Source organism: Narcine bancroftii, chromosome 9, assembly GCF_036971445.1.
Source record: "Narcine bancroftii isolate sNarBan1 chromosome 9, sNarBan1.hap1, whole genome shotgun sequence".
Lineage (NCBI taxonomy): Eukaryota > Metazoa > Chordata > Chondrichthyes > Torpediniformes > Narcinidae > Narcine > Narcine bancroftii.
Window position 1 is genome coordinate 86105722 of NC_091477.1, and position 19687 is coordinate 86125408.

At 40.3% G+C, this 19687-nt stretch overlaps 1 protein-coding gene across 1 annotated transcript in view; it reads right to left on the reverse strand.

The window, feature by feature from the left end:
• The window catches only part of epha4l (eph receptor A4, like), a 115079-nt gene that overhangs the window by 13895 nt on the left and 81497 nt on the right, over positions 1 to 19687 (reverse strand). The window contains exons 9-14 of the mRNA XM_069896689.1: positions 11198 to 11262; positions 6429 to 6542; positions 3100 to 3285; positions 1034 to 1095; positions 700 to 909; positions 451 to 600 (exon numbers count right to left, since the gene is read on the reverse strand). Of these exons, the coding sequence (XP_069752790.1) occupies positions 451 to 600; positions 700 to 909; positions 1034 to 1095; positions 3100 to 3285; positions 6429 to 6542; positions 11198 to 11262 (787 nt within the window). The remainder of the gene's footprint in view (positions 1 to 450; positions 601 to 699; positions 910 to 1033; positions 1096 to 3099; positions 3286 to 6428; positions 6543 to 11197; positions 11263 to 19687) is intronic.

The following is a 19687-nucleotide window of genomic DNA, read 5'->3' on the forward strand; positions in this document are numbered from 1 at the left end:
TTAATGTTTGTGGTGAAGGCTGCAGCTTTTTTAAAAAATCCAAAAGAAATAAATTGATCAGAGTTGAGTTGTTTAAGCACAGAAATACATTGGAGTGTTACTTTAACTATTAAGGTTTCAAAAGTGAACAAGACAAAGTCTTACCCACAATACTTTTTTTTATTGCCCATGTTTAGTACAAATTGCCAGTTTGGTAAAAGAGTTGAAGTTTGAACCAAAATTGATTAGCTGAAGTATTGTTAAACAATTGTTTTTCAATTAAATTTCCTGTAATATTCAGAATCTTTGTTTTACTATCTAAATATGTTTAAATTATGATGACCAGTTAGGAACAAAACTAGATTTACAAATTGGCATTATTAATAGGGCGCCAGTTGGAGATAGCTTCTCCCCCTTCTTTCTCCCGGAGCATTGGGTCACAAACAGTAGAATCATATGAAATAAACTTACATCCTGATTGGACATATCCCAGTAAGGCCGTTCTCCATAAGACATAACCTCCCACATCACAATCCCGTAACTCCAAGCATCACTTGCTGAGGTAAACTTGCGATAAGCAATTGCTTCAGGAGCTGTCCATCTAATTGGGATCTTTCCACCCTGTAAATGAGAATTCAATGATCAGATAGAAGGCAAGAGTTTGTGGTGTTATCTCTGGTCATTCACAATTTTACAGTGATGATGTGTGCGTGTCTTTACCCGTGTGGTGTAAGCTGCTTCAGGATCATCTTCAAGAACTCGGGACATGCCAAAGTCTGAAACTTTGCAGACTAAATTACTGTTCACAAGAATATTCCTTGCTGCCAAATCTCGGTGGACGTAACTCATATCAGAGAGGTACTTCATTCCTGACCCAATTCCTCGCAGCATTCCCACCAGTTGTATCACTGTGAACTGACCATCATTCTTCTGTGAAAAACACAAATCAAGTTCATTTCTGACATATAATGTAGCAAACCACCAATTACCTCTTGGAAAGTGGCTATTTGCAACAAAAAAAAGTATTTTCTTCAATGCCTGACAGATGACTTACCCTGAGGAATGCATCCAAAGATCCATTTTCCATGTATTCAGTTATGATCATTACTGGTTTACCTAGAGATTCAAACAAAAACAGAATTACTTGCCAAACACTTCCATTAATGTGATGAAAATGAGATATAGAGAATTACCCTGGCTGCACCTTCATTCATCTTGAGAGAACTAATTTAATTAAAAATGCCAAAATCTATGCCCTTGATGCATAGCAGTCTGGATGATTTATTGAACAACACATTGGACACCATCTGTCAGATTAACCCTTACGAGTTATATACTTGGAAGGTCTTGTGTAATTTGGAAAATGTCTCTAGAGTTTAGCTGCTTGAAGGAAGCTCAGCTTTCCCTCCCATACTTTACCCTGACTCTAGGGATCATAATTGTGCCTTTTTAGGATGTGACATGTTGCTAAATTGATTTCACAGATCTTCTTTGAAGCTGTATCTATTCTCTGGGGCTATTTTCTGCTCTTTTGGGTGTTTAAGAGTAGAGGAGAGTCGGATGGAAGATATCCCAACTGTCAATGTAACACATGTACCATCAGTGAAAATTACCCCCTTACAATGAGTAACCAGACAGTAAAAACTCTCAGATGCCAGTGATTGTTTCCTGCAGTCCCTTCCTGAGCAAAACCTGCTGCATTCTAATCCAAATGTAGAACTTTATCCGTGTAGTTCCAGATGCAATATTGAAGATAATTCTTTTTAAAGGCATGTCTTAAATATAATACCTCTAACCCCAATTCCAAATTTCTGTCTTGCTTTAAGACCTCCTTTGGGGCATGGTTAGGCAGGCATGAGCAACCATGAAAACAAACAACTTCTCTTCATTTGAGAGCAGTCTGTGTCTGCTGGCAGGCTATTTGACTCTGAGAAGCATCACAGATAAATGCAACTCTTTCTACAACTGGATGGAACATGAAACCAGAAACATGAGTAAACAAAGAACTGCTGGAGATGTTCTTCATGCTAGTACCCTAGTTCTTCCCCGCTTCTCTACATTCCCACATCATCAATTCAGGAGTGCCAAGGGCCTGGTGGCACCTCATATCAAAAGCTGGCCACTCAATCCCTTTTCAAGGTAGCTCAATGCCATAGCAGACTCTTACCCAATTATAAACTTTATCACAGAAATTCCCAAGGTTCTCAGGTGAATGATCTGTAAGTGGCAGCTTCTTTTTTTTCAGTTTAACGAGAGAAGGATCATTGTATGTTACAGCATGGTATGAAATCCTACCTCCACAGGGATTCAAGTAGGGAAAAGAAAATGTGCTAAAGTGACAGCTTGGAGTCTGGTTTAAAAACAACATTCAGAACTTCATATTTTGAAAGAAAAAAATAAAAATGTAAATTGCCATTTGTTGTACCCATCAAAATCCACACAGATGCAGTTGAGAAAAATGCTTCATCAAGTGATAGTCAATAGGAAAGCAGGGGCTGTGGGAAAACATGCTAATTATGGTTGTGCACTGTCCGCCAGCTATCAAACAACAGGACACAATAGGTCAGATTTCACATTCTCTAAATTTAAATGACATTTTTTTAAAAATGTACTGCAACTCACATTTGCAAATAAGTAATTTTCTGTTACTGCTAGGTTTACACACGAGTTGTAAATGTTTAATTGCAGCACATTTATCAATAGAAGCTCAACATATTAGTCACTGGGGAAGAGAAGAATTCTTGTGCAACATTATTTATAACTTCTCATCCTTTCAGCCTTGGATATAGTTTACAAAAGAAATGAATTGTTTTGCTGCTTAATATCAAGTTCCTTGCCATCTGTTTTCACCTATCCCATGACACCCTGCCAAGTCTGTCACAGTTTCAAATAAATATCCTGGCCTGAATAATCTGGATATTAATTTCACTGCAAATTTTCGTACAAGCTGTCTTAAGGATAGAATGTCAATTTACACCATAAACTCATTTAAATCTGCCATGAAGATTAATGACTTGTACTTCAAGGCTTCTCCCTTGTTATTTATCAGTAGGTGTTCCATCTGCCATTGTTTGATGAATGTATACAGCATTTACATTCAGTCCCGTTCATTGGACCTACATTTTGTGACAACCCCCTCCAAGTGGATGATGTTGGGGTGATCGAACTGTCCCATGATGCTTGCTTCACTCAGGAAATCTCGTCTCTGTTTATCAGTGTAGCCGGCTTTCAGAGTTTTGATGGCAACACAGATCTCCCTCTTGCCTGGCATTTTCAATCGCCCACTGCATACTTCACCAAATTCACCTATGGAAAATAATGGGAAGAAAAAGAAAAATCAGCTCTGGAACATACAAATAGAAATGAGGCATTTTGTCCCTTAAGGTGATCGCATCAATCAACAAAGTCATGGCTGATTCATGACCCAAGTCCATCTACAAGCCCTTATTCCAAAGTTACTTCTAAATCTATACATACGATTTCTCCTAATATCACTTCATAATCTTGCCTAACAAGAAATTATCAACACAAGATTTAACATTAACAAATTGGCACGAATCTCTAAGTTTTACTACTCCTTTGTTGAAGTATTTTGCAGGTTCAATACTGAAATTTTTAACCATAAATATCAGATTTTGTCCCAAGTCCAAGATTCTCCAACCAGCAAAAATATCAACTCCCCATTATCATTAATATCACAAAACCATTAAACTGATCAGCCCTTAGCCTTTACCCTTCTAAATTCTTAGGAATTCCACCCTGCTTTTGTGATCTCTTAGGAACTTGGTACCCTAGCTTCTGTAATTTGGAATTAAGGTGTCATTCCTGGACATTTACATTGCATCTCCTCCAAGGCCAAACTATTTTTCATCTATTATAATAGTTTCATACTAATAACTCCAATTGTGGTGCAGCCAATGTTTTGCAATGCCTTTCCATATTTTTTATAAAATTATATTTGTATTTAGTTATACAAATCATAACAGCTTAATTTTAGCCAAACAAACAAATTGGCCATGCAAGCACACTAGGCAGTAGCCTCATTTCACAACTGCAGAATTATTTTCTACAATCTGTAATTTTCTTTTTGCCAGTACAACTCTTGTCTGCAAGGCAGGGTTGCTTAACTCTCATTAAATGCATTGCACAGAAAAGCATTTTTGGAATGATAACAATAACTGCTAAAAGAAAGGCTGTCATAAAGGAACACTAAACCATAGGCTCCCTTTTCACCATTGAGCAGGAACCATCCCTTAATATTGGACCCAATGGGACAGATCAAAAATCTGTTTTGCCAAATCCATCATAAATGTTGGGAGACAATTAACCAATGGAAAAAAGCTCCACAAACATCCCTCATATCTACTAAGGTAGGTATTCAAAAGATAAAGAAAAAAAGAGGATAGAAGAAAGGAGGTGTAAATCAGATTTAAGTAAAGTACTTCAGATCAAACAAAGCCCTTGATTTGATTAATAAGCAAAGGTTCCATTATTGTCATGTAATACTACATTTAGAATGTAACATACATGAAATTCTTTAACTTTTGTCTACTGTAAGGCAGAGAGTCGCCACTTTATCCAGCGCCTCTCCCAGAAACCTACAGTGCCTGGTGTTCCTCAATGGTCTCCCCTTCAAATACTGGTGTATGTTTAAGTGGGAAATCATTCAAGCAAAAAGAGGATCCCAAGATATTTTTCAGGTCTATTAAAGAGTAGTTTGGAAGAGAATTAGCCCCAATAAAGATCGATAGGATCATCTTTGTGTGAAACCACAAGAGATGGGTGGGATTTTGAATGAATACTTCAAATCAGCTTTTACCGTTCCAAAGAAATTGAAGGAAACAAGGGGTAAACCAGCAAGAAGTACCAGGGAGGAGGTCTTGGCAGCTTTAGAGTGTGTTAAAATGGACAAATCCCCAAGGCCAGAAGAAGTACATCTTTGCATTTTGTGATAAACTGAGGAAGAAATTGTGGAGGGTCTTTGGTGAAATATTGGCATCATCTTTGGCCTTTGGTAAAGTGCCAGAAGACTGAAGAGTGGCTAATGATGTGCTGTTATTTAAAAAGGTTGGCAAGGACAAACCATGCAACAATGGGCCAGTGAACTTGACCTGAGTGGTCAGAAAATTATTGGATGCGAGCCTGGGTGGGGGGGGGGGGGTGTCAAGGCTACAGCATGGTTTTTTGGGTGGAAGATTGTGTCACAAATCTAATAGCTTTTTGATGAAGAATATTGACGAGGACAGGACAGTGGATATTGTACATATAAACTTTAACAAGGCCTTTGTCAAGGTCCTGAAATTCAGGTTTGTCTTAAAGCTTAGATGGGCATCACAGAAATGCTATTACTGCTTGTCTGTAAGGATTTTGTGCATTCTTTCCATGTAGGTATTGGTTTTCTCTGGATACTCCGGTTTCCACCCACCCTTCAAAACATATGGAGGTTGTGTTAATTGGGGAATTTAGGTAACATTGGCTCATTAGGCTGGAAGGGCCTGTTACCACACTGTATGTCTAAATAAATAAAATTTTCAATTAAAAAAAAAAATTAAATTAAAAAATCACTTGGATCAGACAGATCTTGGGATACAGGCGTATAGTTCCCTGAAACACTGGACAAAGTGGGGAAGAAGGCATTTGGCATACTTACCTTCATTGGCAAGTTACTGAATATAAAAATTGGGACTTCATGATTGAGGTATACAACTGCGTGCAGTTTTGGTCACCCAGATATTGGAACAACATCAATAAACTGGAAGTTGTGCCGAAGAGGTTCACCAAGATGTTGCTGGGACAAGAAAGCTCAAATTATGGAAAAGAGGTTAGATAGGCTGAGTATGGGTTGACAGATGATCTTATAGACATTAATAAAATCATGGGGGGCATGAATAAAGTAAATGTACACTGTTCTTTTCCCAGGGTAAATGATTCTGCAACAAGAGGGCATATGTTGAAAGTGAGAGAGAAATTTTATAGGGGGTACTTTTTCCACTCACAGTGTGGGTCTGAATGTGGAACAAGCTCCCAGAGGAAACTGTGGAAGTGGGCACAATTTTGACAATCCATAATCTGTCCCAATGTTTTTATTAAGCTCTTAACAACAGTATGGGCCAAATGCAGGTAATTGGAACAAGCCCAGAATACCAACTTGGTCAGCATGGACAAGTTGGGCCAAAGGGCCTGTTCTGTGCCATATTATTTGAGCACTCTCGAAGTTGGCTGGTATGAAAGAGGACCTGATGTAAACATAATGATTCTCTTGTCTTCCAAGTTTAAGTAGAGGAAAATTTGCTCTGTACCTAAAGGCCTCTAAACCTTGGTATTTAAAATCACTTTATACTTTTCCACCTGCAGATTAACTTTAAGCCATCTCCTGAAGAGAATTTTTAAAGAAATGCTGTTCAATCACAAAACTGAAATATAAATCATAAATGATCCCATTAACTTACCTACACCAATCACTCTTTCAATCTTTATACAAGAAGCATCGATTTCTTTGGCAAATTCACGAACTGCTTGATTGGGGTCCTCATATGTAAAAGGATCAACATATGTCCTCACCCCTTTAAAATATACAATGTAAAAATAAAAACTTAATTTTAATTTGCAAAACCACCATCCTTTTGCTTACATAATAAACTACTAAAAGAAGTTATTTTTTCCATCATTATAATACAGTAATATCAACATCTTTGTTGATATTATGTGAGGGAGGAGACCCTCTTTTCTCCTGATCTCCCAAAGGCTTTTTTTTGCCTCAAGTACAAAAATCCTTATATTTCCAATACTTGATTCCTTATGCATTATGTGTGGATGGCAAATAACTGAAAGCCAAAGTGTTTTTATGCTGGGCCTTGGCCTCGAGGCCAGCTCCAACCGTACCTTTTCATGGAGCAGCCCTAAAAGCCTGCTCCTGTGCCACTTTTATAAAGAGCGATGCCTCATAGCATCCTATGGAGTTTATGGAGGCAGGGCGAGTAGTGCCATAGAAATTCCAGAGTGGTTCCAGCTGCATGGGGGTTATGAGTAATGAAGATGGACATTGATCATTCTTCCAGCTCTTCTGCCCAGTGCTACCCCTCTGGCTCTTCATTCCCCTCTTGCATCCATTGGTCTCACTGGCTCTGCTTCTCCATCTCCTCTCATCAGCATCTGTCCTCCTTCCTCCTGAGCCATGGAGCTCAGTACCTGGGTCCCTTCACCCTTTGGCTCTCCTTGTCCCGCTGGGGCTCCTGCTCCTCAGTCTCGACGGCTTGGTGAAGGAGTGAAGGATTGAGGGGGAACAGGAAGAAGACATTTCTGGGTGGCAGGAGGGAGCCCTAACCCCAGCACCAATCATCATGGGAACCCTAGTGTTGGCTCCTGGGTCGCGGGCTGATGGCATCATCGCGATGTCATCAGCCTGCCCCCTAGCCAGCTGCTTTCAGTGGCAGTGCATTTATGATCCGTGGCGGGGTGCTCTGCTCCACCGTTGACACTAGGTTGAAGAGAGATTGGAGTCGGCGCCTTGGAGCCACTCACAGAGCATTTATGATGGTAAATTCTACTACGCAAGGGTGGAGAATCTCCGTCTTCATTGTAGCATTTTTTTCACTCTATTAAAGGGCCTCCAGTCAGCCATTCACTCACAAAAGAGTGTAACAACTCTGGTTCTAACTTCATGCAATATGAGTATCAGATCATGATCTGGAAGAGTCCTAGCTCCTTCTTGCTTGAAGGCCTGAGGGAAATTTTGCTTCCAAAAGGTGTTAAATTGTGGTTACCCCAGATCAACATCCAAATGAGACTCCAGAATGGCTACATGTTTTGAAGGATTACTGAGAAGCATGAGGAGTAGTTTCTTGTCCCTTTATGAGCAACAAAATTTACAAGTTTCTTTTTAAATTTGTGGAATATATGTTGAAAGGCAAAAAAAACCAGATTTCTTTCCAATACAGCATCTGGGATGCATTCAATGAGCTTTGTATAATAAATGCATTGAATAAATTCCAATGGTTTCACAAAGCTGTCTTGGGGAGTTGTAATAAACCACAAAAGCTGCCGATACTGCAACCTTAAGCAGACAAAAAATTGCTGGAGGTACTTTGCAGGCAACCAATGGTCAGTCAGGTTTCTGGTCTGAGCCCTTTTTCAACACTTACAGTGAAAAAAGCAAGTGTTGTAATCTTGTGATACAATCTTACGATTTGAATGAATATCTACAGTGACATACACTTGGCACCAAGATGATATTGCTATAGAGAATTTGAATTCTGGCAAAAGTACTGGTATGAATATGCATTGGAATTGCATTAGTTGGTGTAAAGCAGCAGGATATCCCTGCCAGAACATGTCACTTGAGAAATCTATTTGATTGCACAGAGCACTCCAAAGTTTTAACATCAGGATATCATTGAATATGGATGAGTATAGTATACATAGAACAGTATAGCACAGGAACAGGCCCCACCACCCACACTGAGTGGTTCACAGAAGACAGATGGTGGTGGTGCAAGACTTTTATTCAGGCTGCAGTCCTGAGTCCTTTGACCAGTGGTGTTGGGATTGGCGTAGAGATCTCCGTTGTTTGTGAAATTCATAAATTACTTAAATGAAAATGTAGATTTCCAGATGATACAAAGATTTGTGGAGCTGTGGACAGGGATTTTGATCAGTTATAAATACGGGCAGAGAAATGGCAGATGGAGTTCAATCCAGTGGAAAAAATCTGAGGTATTGCACTTTGAGAGCTCAAATTTGCTCATAGAAAGTGGCCATGCAAGTCAATAGGCTCTACTTGGCATAATTGGGCAAGGCATGGAGTGAGGAGATTATGTTATAGATATATACAAACTTTGGTTAGACCACACTTAGAATACTGTGTGCAATCCTGGTAGCTCCATTACAGGAAGGATATGGAGGCTTTGGAGAGGGTACAGAAGAGATTTCTCAGGCTGTTGCCTGATTTAGAGGGTATGAGTTATGGGGAGAGATTGGATAAAATTGGGTCATTTTCACTGGTGATCAGTAGGCAGAGAGAAGAACCAACAAAGGTGTGTAAAATCATGATGGACATTGACAAGGTGGACAGTCAGAATCAGGTCTCCTATTAGCCTCTAATATGCCAGTGAAAACAACCCAAGTTTGTCCAACCTCTTCTTCTAATCGCAACCCAACTGAAGTTTGATATTCCTTGCACTCATATTCAATGCCCAACCAATGAAGGCAAGCCTACCATACATTTTCTTTCCAACCCTATCTATTCACATTGGAGCTGGGCCCTCGATCTCTCTACCCCATTTTTTTCCCCAAAAGAGTCCTGGCAATAACCTTGTATTTTTCCCTTGAGGCCCCTTTATAGAGTAAAAAAAATGCCATCACGTTGCTGACCCTACCTTCATAAATCCTCGGGAGCAGCTCCAAGGTGCCGACTCCCATCCTTCTGTAGACTTGTGTCAGACGTGGAGCGGAGTGCTTCACCTCACTCCATAAATGTCCGGCCGCTGCAAGCAGCTGGCTAGTGGCGGGCTGATGACATCACGATGACGTTGTCAGCCCTGATCCAGGAGTGTTTAGTGAATCTGCACTAAGCAGTTCATGTCAGCCAGAATCCTGGGTGTGAATGTGGAGGGTGGGAGCACAAAATTCCCCAGGCAAACCGATGCATTTCATTCCCATGTCATCATCTCCCTAACATCTTGCAGATCAACATATTAAGCCAGTGTGTCAGATATTGTCTAGAGTACCACAGAATAGTCATCATCGGTGTGACTGCTGCCGCCACCCACCACTACACCTTTGGGTCCCTGGACTTGCCGCTCTCCTCCCTCGTCCTTCTCAATCTCCTGGCCATGGTGGGTCAGGAACATGAAGCCCATGACGATCATTCTACAGCAGATTAGCAGGAGCAGTCTGACCCCACCCCCCCCCCCCAGCCCCGCTTCTGCTGGCACAGCACCATCGTCCATTTGTAGCAGCTCTGGGGATGGAGCTGGCCCCACAAGCTCTGCAGCCAAAAGCCGGGGCTTCAGACCACTACCGTTGGAAGAGGGTGAAGTTATAGCGATGGATGCCGAGGAGCACCGAAGATGGCAAAATCCACTCTGAAGGTGAAGGTGGCCAGGAGCAAGCAGAGGAAGACACTGTCGGACTTGGGTCAATTGCTCCTAATGTCCTGCTGCAGAATAATCATTGTAGACTTCATGATCCTGGTCTGCTGTAGCTGAGAGATGGAGAAGGGCAAGGGATTAGAGGCAAGTCCAGGGCCCCAAAGGTGTGGCGGACACATCGATGATGACTATCATGTAAAATCCATTTAGAGAAGGGAAGGTTTTACGATACACCTTTGAATATCTGTGTCACTATTGACACAGATCCAATAGCCGACTTCTTTACCCATAATCCCACATGCATCCGGAACCACCCTGCGTTTCCCAGAGTGGTTCCAGCTGCATGGGGGATTATGGATAATGAAGATGGCCATTGCTCACCATGTATTTATGACAGGTGGCGTCATGGCAATAGTCATTCCGCTTGCAACAGCTCCAAAGGACACACCGAAGCGCTGCTCCACATAAAATCCTTTTAAGGCTTTTCTATCATAAGGTAAGTTAATCTTTTTCTCTGTGGATGAAGCCAGCCTTGAAGTGGAGGCCCTCTTTAAAAACACCTTTAGATATGACATTGCAAAGTGCAACACCTCACAACAGTTGGCATTTTTACACAAAAACTTTGGAATTATTAAAACATTTTTTAACATACTTACCTCAGTATGTCCTGATATGGTCGTTTACACAGGCACACTTAGAGCACTTTTACACAGCGGAGTTTGTCGGAGGGGGAATGTCATATTCACTAGGTCTGTTTCTTACAGAATGGCTGTGGTCATTTTACATAGCAGCCGCTCTGTAAAAATCTGCTGGGATTCCAGTGGAAAAATTATGGGATGGAATTTACATCATTAATTCCGTCTCTACATTTTTACACTGCCACTGGAGCAGAAATTTTCTGCTCTTCAATGACTGTGTAAAAGTGCCTTGTGATAAAAGTAAGGTGCTCATCTTTTTATAATCTTTGAAAAATGGTGCTCATAAGATAGTCTTCAGAGTTTATAGAGCTGAATCTGGATATTTGGCCAAAGATCAAAATAAAAGGCTATTGTTATCTATTGTACAAATGACTATTTAAATGCAAAAGTTCGTACTCTTTCTAGTTCAAAACATGGCTTATTATCACATACCTTGTCCATTATGTAAATGCTTCTCTTCATCCGCATCCTGCTTGGCTTTACTGTATTTTCTGCGCCTGCAGGATCAAGGAATGAATGAATGAATCATGAAGATTAATGACAATGGGGGAATTAAGAATTCAAGACCACCTGCTTAGCTGGGAATGCACTGCATCTCCCTGTTCAAACATTCGATTGTACCTTCTGCCCCATAATTATAGGTCTGAGTCTCCTTCTCCAGTCCCTACCTGCATGACTGTCACCTGCTGAACTTCGCCTAGGGTAAGACCCTGCTGTGTATCATTAACCACTGAGAAAGCTGGAGAACTCATTAGCCAGTCATTGAGCAAGGGAAATGAATGCTAATAGCCAGTTGCAGACTTAGAAAATAAATTGACATTTAGAGATGGCTTTCCTAAAGAGAATAAGGAAGTCTTTGTAACGGTTTGAATTATATAATTAGAAAGGTTTATGTGGAATGACAGGGCACGGGCAGAGAGTGCTTTTATAAGCAGCAGGGGTCAAAGGGGCTAGCAGGTTGTAGGTGAGACAGAGGGGGCATTCTCTGCAGGCTACCACAGCACAAAACAGCATTAACATGGAATTTGTGGATTCATTCAATGTGGCAAAACATATGGAGCCTCAAACTCTAATGCTTCATTGCTAGTTCCATTATTATGCAGAAAAGAAAAGATAATGAACATTCTTTACATTAACAATGGGTAAACATTTCACTGTTAATATTGTCAAACCTCACTTTAAATCAACCCTGCCAAAACAACAAAAAAGAAGCAAACCTTGATTTACCTATTGCTTTGAATTTGAAGAACGCTGATGAAAGATTAATTACTGGGATTATTTCATGACAAATAATTGACCAAGATTCAGTGAAAGGAATGAAGCTGAAAGAAAACCCTACCAGAAAAATCTTTTGAATTAAATATCATTTGGGAAGTAATCGACACAAATTGTCCATTTTTATATCCATATAAATGTGATATATTTAAAATATTTGAATCTGTTACTTTGAAATTTAGCTTAACAAATGTTACTCAGTAAGATGTCTCTCCTCTTACCTGTGACACATTATCCATAGGTGTCAAATGTCTTATGACATTACAATCTAAGAAAACATATTATTTTTTTAAAAACTCCTTTTCACTGCGAATCAGCATATTTTGGCAGTGTGATAAGCACAAAGGTAAAAATAGAGAATATTACCAGAATTCTCAGATTTATTGCCAGAGACATCACATACAACCCTGAGATTCTTTTTCTGAAGGCACAGCAGAATTACCACTAAAGGGTAGACCAGAAAAAACTGTACACAGCGTGTACATGTAAACAAATAAAGAACTGTAAACAGATAACAAATGTAAACAAACTGATTGGGCAATACAGAGAGGATAAAAAAAGAAAATCAATTCATGAGCCTCTGATTGAGAACGTGCACTCTCATAGCCTTCCCACCACAAAGAACATCTACAGGGAGCACTGCTGTCAGAGTGCACCACTGATCATCAAGGATTCACATCACCCAGCACACGCTCTGTTCTTGCTGCCACAAGACTCGCACTACCAGGTTCAGGAGCAGGTACTACCCCTCCACCATTAGACTCATCAACAACAAACTCAATATAGGGAATTATTTAAGGACTCTTACTTTTGCACTTTATTGATTTTTTTCTCTCTGTATTGCAGTTTGTTTACATTTCTTTATTTGTTTACATGTATACGGTGAGTCCAGTTTTTTTTTGCACTACTAATAAGTTGTAATTCTGCCTCGCCCGTAGGAAAAAGCATCTCAGGATCATTTGTGATGTTATAAATGTACTATGACAATAAACCTGAAATCTAATCTAAATCTAGATGCATAACTTCTTTTGAAGCTAGTTTTAATTCAAATAAGGCAGACTTTAATAATTCAGAGATAGGCTGCAAACGGTGTGATGGTGGTAAAAACACCGAAATGCTGGAGGAACTCAGCTGGTCTGTTCAACATCTATAGGAGACAAATCTGCCAACATTTTGAGCCTGAGCCCTTCTTCAAGGAAAAATCAGAAAAGGTGGAAGCAGGACATATCCAGACAATAACAATGGGGGACGAATCCAGATCAACAAAATGTGTTAATTGGATGAAATAAGGGACTAGGTGGAATTTATCATATCTGTGCAAAAGGAAAGAGGGGCATGGAGAGACAATGGCAGGGGGGGGGGGGGGGGTGGTGGAAAGCCAGAGGTCAATATTAATGCCATCCAGTTGGAAGATGAGGTGTCGTTCCTCCAATTTACAGGTGCTGCCAGACATGTGGGATGGAGAATTGAAATGGGTGGCCACTTGGAGATCCACACTATTGCGGCGAACAGAGCCAAGGTGCTCAATGAAGCAATCTCCAAGTCTGCGTCCAGTCTCTCCAATGTAGAGGGGACCACAGCAGGAGCCCTAGATGCAGTAGGTGACGAGTGAAGATTCACAAGTGAAATGTTGCTTCACTTGGAAGGACTGTTTGGGGCTGTGAATGATGGAAGAGGTGTGGGTGCAAGAGGAGCATTTCCTGCAATCACAAGGATATGTCCCAAGTAAATGTTTGGTGGGGAGGGAGGAATGGACAAGGGAGTCACGGAGGGAGCAGTCCCTGTGGAAAATGGAGAGGGGAATATATGTCAAGTAGTAGGATCACGTAGTAGGTGGTGGAAATGGAGGAGGAGGATGTGTTGGATGTGGAAGCTGGTAGGGTGGTAGATGAGGACAAGAGGAATCCTGTTCTTGTTGCGTGTGGGGGCAGAGGGGGCCAGGGCAGATGTGCAGATGTTGGCGGATTTGTGGGTGAGTGCAGAATTGATGATGGTAGAGGCAACGCTACTTTGTTTGAAGAAAGAATACATCTCTGATAATCTGGCAATGGAAGTCTTCATCCTGGGTGCAGATGGGATGGAAGAATTGAGAGAATGGAACAGAATCCTTACAGGGCACAGGGTGGGAAGAGAAGTAGTTGAGGTAGCTGTGCGAGTTGGTGGGATTATAGAAGATGTCTGTCGAGAGTTTGTCTCCAGAGATGGAGACGGAGAGTGATTGAGGAAAGGGAGAGTGTTGCTAAAGATGAAGCAAGGGAATTTGAGGTTGGGATGGAAGTTGGCAGCAAATGGATGAAGTCAACAAGCTCATCAAGGGTACATGAGGCAACATCAAAGTAATCATCAATGTAGCGGAGAAAGGGAACTGGTTAGTTCTATTGTCCATAAAGAAATGAAGGGCTTTGAGGCCTTCAGTATGGATTGGAGGTGTATGGGGAATGGATGTCCATGGTAAATATGAGGTGATCGAGTTCAGGGAACTGGAAGTTGTTGAAGTGATGGAGGGTGAGTGAAGTGTTCAAGATGTAGGTAGGGAGGAACTTGACCGGGGGGGACAAAACAGAGTCATGGTAAGCGGAGACTAATTCAGGGCAGGAACACTCGGACATGATGGGTCTGCTGGGACAATTGGGTTTGTGGATCTTGGGCAGGAGGTAGAAATTGGTGGAACGGGGTTAGGAAACAATAAAATTGGAAGCTGTGCTGGGTGGTGACCGGAAGTGATGAGTTCAGAGATGCAGTGGTTTGATGAGTTCACTCATCTTGATGTTGAGCATTTCACAACTAAACGTTTAATAGAAAACAGTGGTCAACATTTGGATAAACAGAAGAAATCAAAGCTGGAGTAGATCATTCAATCACTCTTTTTTCTACCTTCAAGGACATTTTCTGCCTCCAGTCATCAGACTATTGAATATACCTCTCATTTATAAAATGATATTGCCATTGTAGAGATTCAATTGAACCCTTTCTCTGTAACACTGTATTCTGCAATTTTGCTTTATGGAATTCAGGAATGGCATGTTCAAAGGAACAAGATTTGGGTCCCTTGAAATGTTGAGAGATGAAGTAAATTTAGTCAAGAAGTAAAATGAAGCAAAAGTAAGGCTTAGGAATCTTAAGCCAGATAGGGTATGTGAGGAATATAATGTAAGCAGGGGGGGGGGTGGGGTTTAAAAAAGGCAAACAGGGAACAAAGAGGGCCAAAAGGAGCCATGAAATATCCTTGGTGAGTATGATTAAGGAAAAGCATTATGATCACAGTTCCCCATAAAGCCTCTTTCTTTGTCATCAACTGCACTAAAAGGGCAAGTTTAGTTTAGGCGGCTGCTGCTCAATAGTTTGCTTAGTGCCAAAATCAACATATTAACAAATAAATCTGAACTCCATTTATCTGTTTTGGCAATTGCTTTTTTTAACATTTGGAAGCCACAACAGTACAAATTACTGATTGACATGCTCATCTGAAGTGTTTGCCAATCAGTCCCACTTCACTGCTCTAGCCTGAAAAATGTTCACCTTCAGGTATTGACCATTTTCTTCTTAAAGTTGCTATATTATTTGACACATTTCCCTCTAATTATATTTGCACGTAATTATAATTCTTTCCTTTGGCAATTACCATATTTTTGCGCGTATGACATGGGCGTTATTTGCATTTTTTTTTTTACACACCAGGTAACCCACTGCACATTATATGCATGTGCACACTATACAAGTTTATTTTTCACATGTTAATATAAAATTGAACTTATTTGTGCAGCAACGGTTTCTAAATTAAAATTTATTTTTTATCACTTGAATGGAAAAAAAGTTTTGTAATAAATGATTTTATTTACAAAAGACAGGCATGGAAAAGTAGGAGTGGCAATAAAAGCATGCACAATTGATAGGGGGCATGGGAAAGACTAGCAATAAACAACACGCACAACTTATAGCGAAGTGGGAAAGTAATAGCAGCAATGAAACACATGCATACAATTTGCAGATGAACGTGGGAAATCATAGTGGGATTAATGGACTGGGTGTGAACGAAATGGCAAAATGCTAAATTTTGATCTTGACAGTCTCAGGAATATCTCTTTAGCTTGAGTGCCATGGTATTCTGAGAAACAGTACATGCTGGCTAGGGCACTGAACTTTATCGATGTTAATAGCCAAAACCCATCCTGAGGGAGGAGATTGACATGTCAAGTGCCTCTACCAGATATAATGGGTGATTGACACCTCTGGGGGAAATTGAACAGATTGCAAATCATGGGAGATTAACTATGGTAGATGGTGGGACAATGGAAACTGTATTGTTTCATGTCCCAAGTAAATACAAATTGCTTGTGAGTTATAATGTAGCATTCTACACCCACGTGGTATAAGCACATGCACACTACACGAGAATTTTTTTTTACAGTTTAAGATTTTATGCGCACTATATGAGTGCATGCGTTATGAGAGTAAAAATACGGTACTTTAAATCCTTATTTCAATGTCCCTCCTGATTTCAGTACAAATATATTTAACCTTTTCTGTATGAAGAAAAGTGCTTTAATTCTTTGTTCTCTGTCAAAAGAGGGTAAATTAAAATCATAAATTGAAAGTTTTGGTACTACTGCATCTCTTACTCCCTAATTTCCCTAGTTTGTGACAGCACATTGAGGTGTTACCTGGCAATTAAATTTCATTTCACCTAGTCAGAATAATATGTAAACAAATTAAAAGCATGTCTGGTTCAAGATCCCTCCTAACTAGACTGAAACCAGACATCGGAAGCCAGTTCATATCTGGTTTCAGGCTAGTTAAAATAGCAGGGACCAAGAGTGGTGCACAAACTAAAATAGCACTTCCCAATGACATAATCATGATGAATAGTCCATTTTAACTTCAAACAAAAGCCAGCCAGAGGTGCGATAAAAATGGTGCCCAGATAAGGCCATACTGCTATCACTAACTAGACATTTAAAGGATTAATGCACAAGACCATTAAGGTTTATTTATCACTTACATTTCTTCTACAAATCGCAATGAACTATCCATTGCTGGGCTTGATTTTCTAACACAAAGCAGAGACCAAATAGATCCCCGTTTGATCTATGTAGTCTACTTTAACACATCATAATGTCTAGAAATTAGTAAAAAGATGTGTGAGAATGACTGGGGCAAACTGCACTGAGAAATTTTCATCTGAAATGCCAGACATGTTTTGGATAGGTAATCAGGGGGCAACCATTTTATGGTGAAGGTTGGTTTTGGTTAGACAGCCCCTTTCACACTCCCAAACAAAGTGGGTTGAACCAGCCAATTTAGTGGTTCCATAACGGGAAATCTGATGGTGTGAAATGTCCCATCCGGGCAGGGTGCGTAAAAATCAACCGGCCTCTGACTCTTGATGGGGGGGGGGGCAGTATCAGAGCCCAGCCAAGTTAATTAATTAATCACGCTGCAAGTACCATTAGTGGCGTTAGTGTCTGCATGCGTGCATCAGTCTGGTAGTATTATAAGTAGTCTTGAGATGATTTAAAGCACAGGTACACGCTCACAGCTCCACTGGCCACCCTGTGAAATATAACTGCACGGTAATATTTCACAAGGCGGCCAGCGGGGCTGTCAGCTATCAGCGTGTACCTGTGCTTTAAATGATCACAAGATTACTTATAATACCTAATGCAATGTAATGCTGCCCACTACAGTTGATTTCCCCAAGGTTTTTTAATACATTGAGTGCTTATGTCTTACTAAATTGTGTGTGTGTTTTTTCCCTACTCTCTTTATACAGTATGTCCTTTATTCCTGCTACAATTTCACTGCCCTGCGAGTAGGTAATACGTCACTTGTGATGTCACCGCTGGAGGTTCCCCACTCTCAACCCCCCCCCCAGATCCAAGAGATTCAGGTTAACCAGGTAAATCATGGTGCAGTGTTAATGGCTTACCAGGTACTACATGCCTGGTAAGTTTACCCACTTCCTAGAAGAGTTGGAGGTGTGAAAAGAGCTATTGGTGATCAAAAGGTACCATAAATATGTGGCAGAAGGCAGACAAGAGTAAGGAGTGGGAGTAAGGGATGTTGGTGACAGGAGGCCCAAAGGTGAGCTTGTCTTGAGTTATTTAATCTCCCCTTACCATCATGCAACCTTATTTTAAGTGAAAGAAAAGCAATCCTCATAGGCCTACATTTATACAAGTAGCTTACAGACATCAAAGTCTATTTGTGGGCACGAAAAGTTGCAGAAGGGGAGTGCACATACTACTTGGTATCCCAGCAGAAAACTTCCATGGCTGAACATCCAAAATGAAAATTATGAATTTGGGTACCCACATAAATTTAATTATTCCTTTGAAATGGGATTGTACAATGCATAAAAGAATGGGATTAATTTCTAGATCTGTGTAGTTTACATTTTCAGATTTATTGTCGCCACATACAACCCTGAGATTCTTTTTCCCATAAACAAATAAAGAACAGTAAAGAAATAATGAATGTAAAAACTGCAATACAGAGAGAATTTAAAAAAAAAAAATCAATAAAGTGCATAAGAAAGAATTCTTAAATGTGTCCCTGATTGAGTTTGTTGTTGAGGAGTCTGATGTTGGAAGGGCAGCAGCTGTTCCTGAACCTGGTGGCATGAGTCTTGTGGCAGCAGGGCTAAAATTGCAGGGGTATTGGTGTCCCCATACCAGGCCATGATGTAGCTGATCAGCTCTCTTTCCACCACATATCTGTAGAACTTTGCTAGGCCAGGGTTTTGGATGTCATACAAAACCAAGACGATTGATTTAGATTTAGTTACTAGCTTTAAAAAGCAAGGAAAAAATATAGCTCCATGGTTAAATTTAGACATACAGCACAGTAACAGGTCCTTGTTACTCATGAACCTGTGCCCCCCCAAACACACCAAATAACCTACAACCCCCGGATAAAACCAGAGCACCCAGAGGAAACTCATGCAGGTACGTGAAGAACATGCAAACTCCTTACAGACAGCACTGGATTCAAATTCAAGTCACTGGCACCATTTTCTGTATGATGTCCTCAATTAATCATTTTTAAAAAAACTTTCCTGCCTCTAATCAGAAAACATGAGAAATTCACGTACATTGTTTCACATAATGATATAATTATGGGTTTTTTTTCAGGAAAAAACAAGTTATGTGCAAATTACATGCTCCCCTATCACATTCTTTTGAAATCCTAATGCTGAATTAATTCTGTAAATGAACCCGCAAATTTTCAGTCCATTAAGTACAGAAGAACTAATGAAAAAAAATTAGAACTGAGTTCAAAAAATGATCCTCCCGTTTAGCTTCATCAAAATCTGTGCAATGCCAGAGAACTGGACACTTGGTTGTATTTTTTTTTAAATGAAAGTAGTTCCACAGCATCCCTGTCCAATGCTGTTATTTATTCCACTGTTGGCTTGGTCCATAGCCCTGCAAACAATCCCCATTTGTTCTTTTTCCATTTTACTGCAGATTAACACAGCTGTCAATTTTGAGGTTTGGACAGATTAGCTGGCTTGCCAGTAAGTGAACAATGGTGAAGTACTCTAAATAAAAAGCAATCTTTAAAAGGCAAGGAGCAGAATTCAATTGATTTCTATTCTTGATTTATTGCAATCCACAAGCATGGCAGTTATCACCAGATTTATGGCTC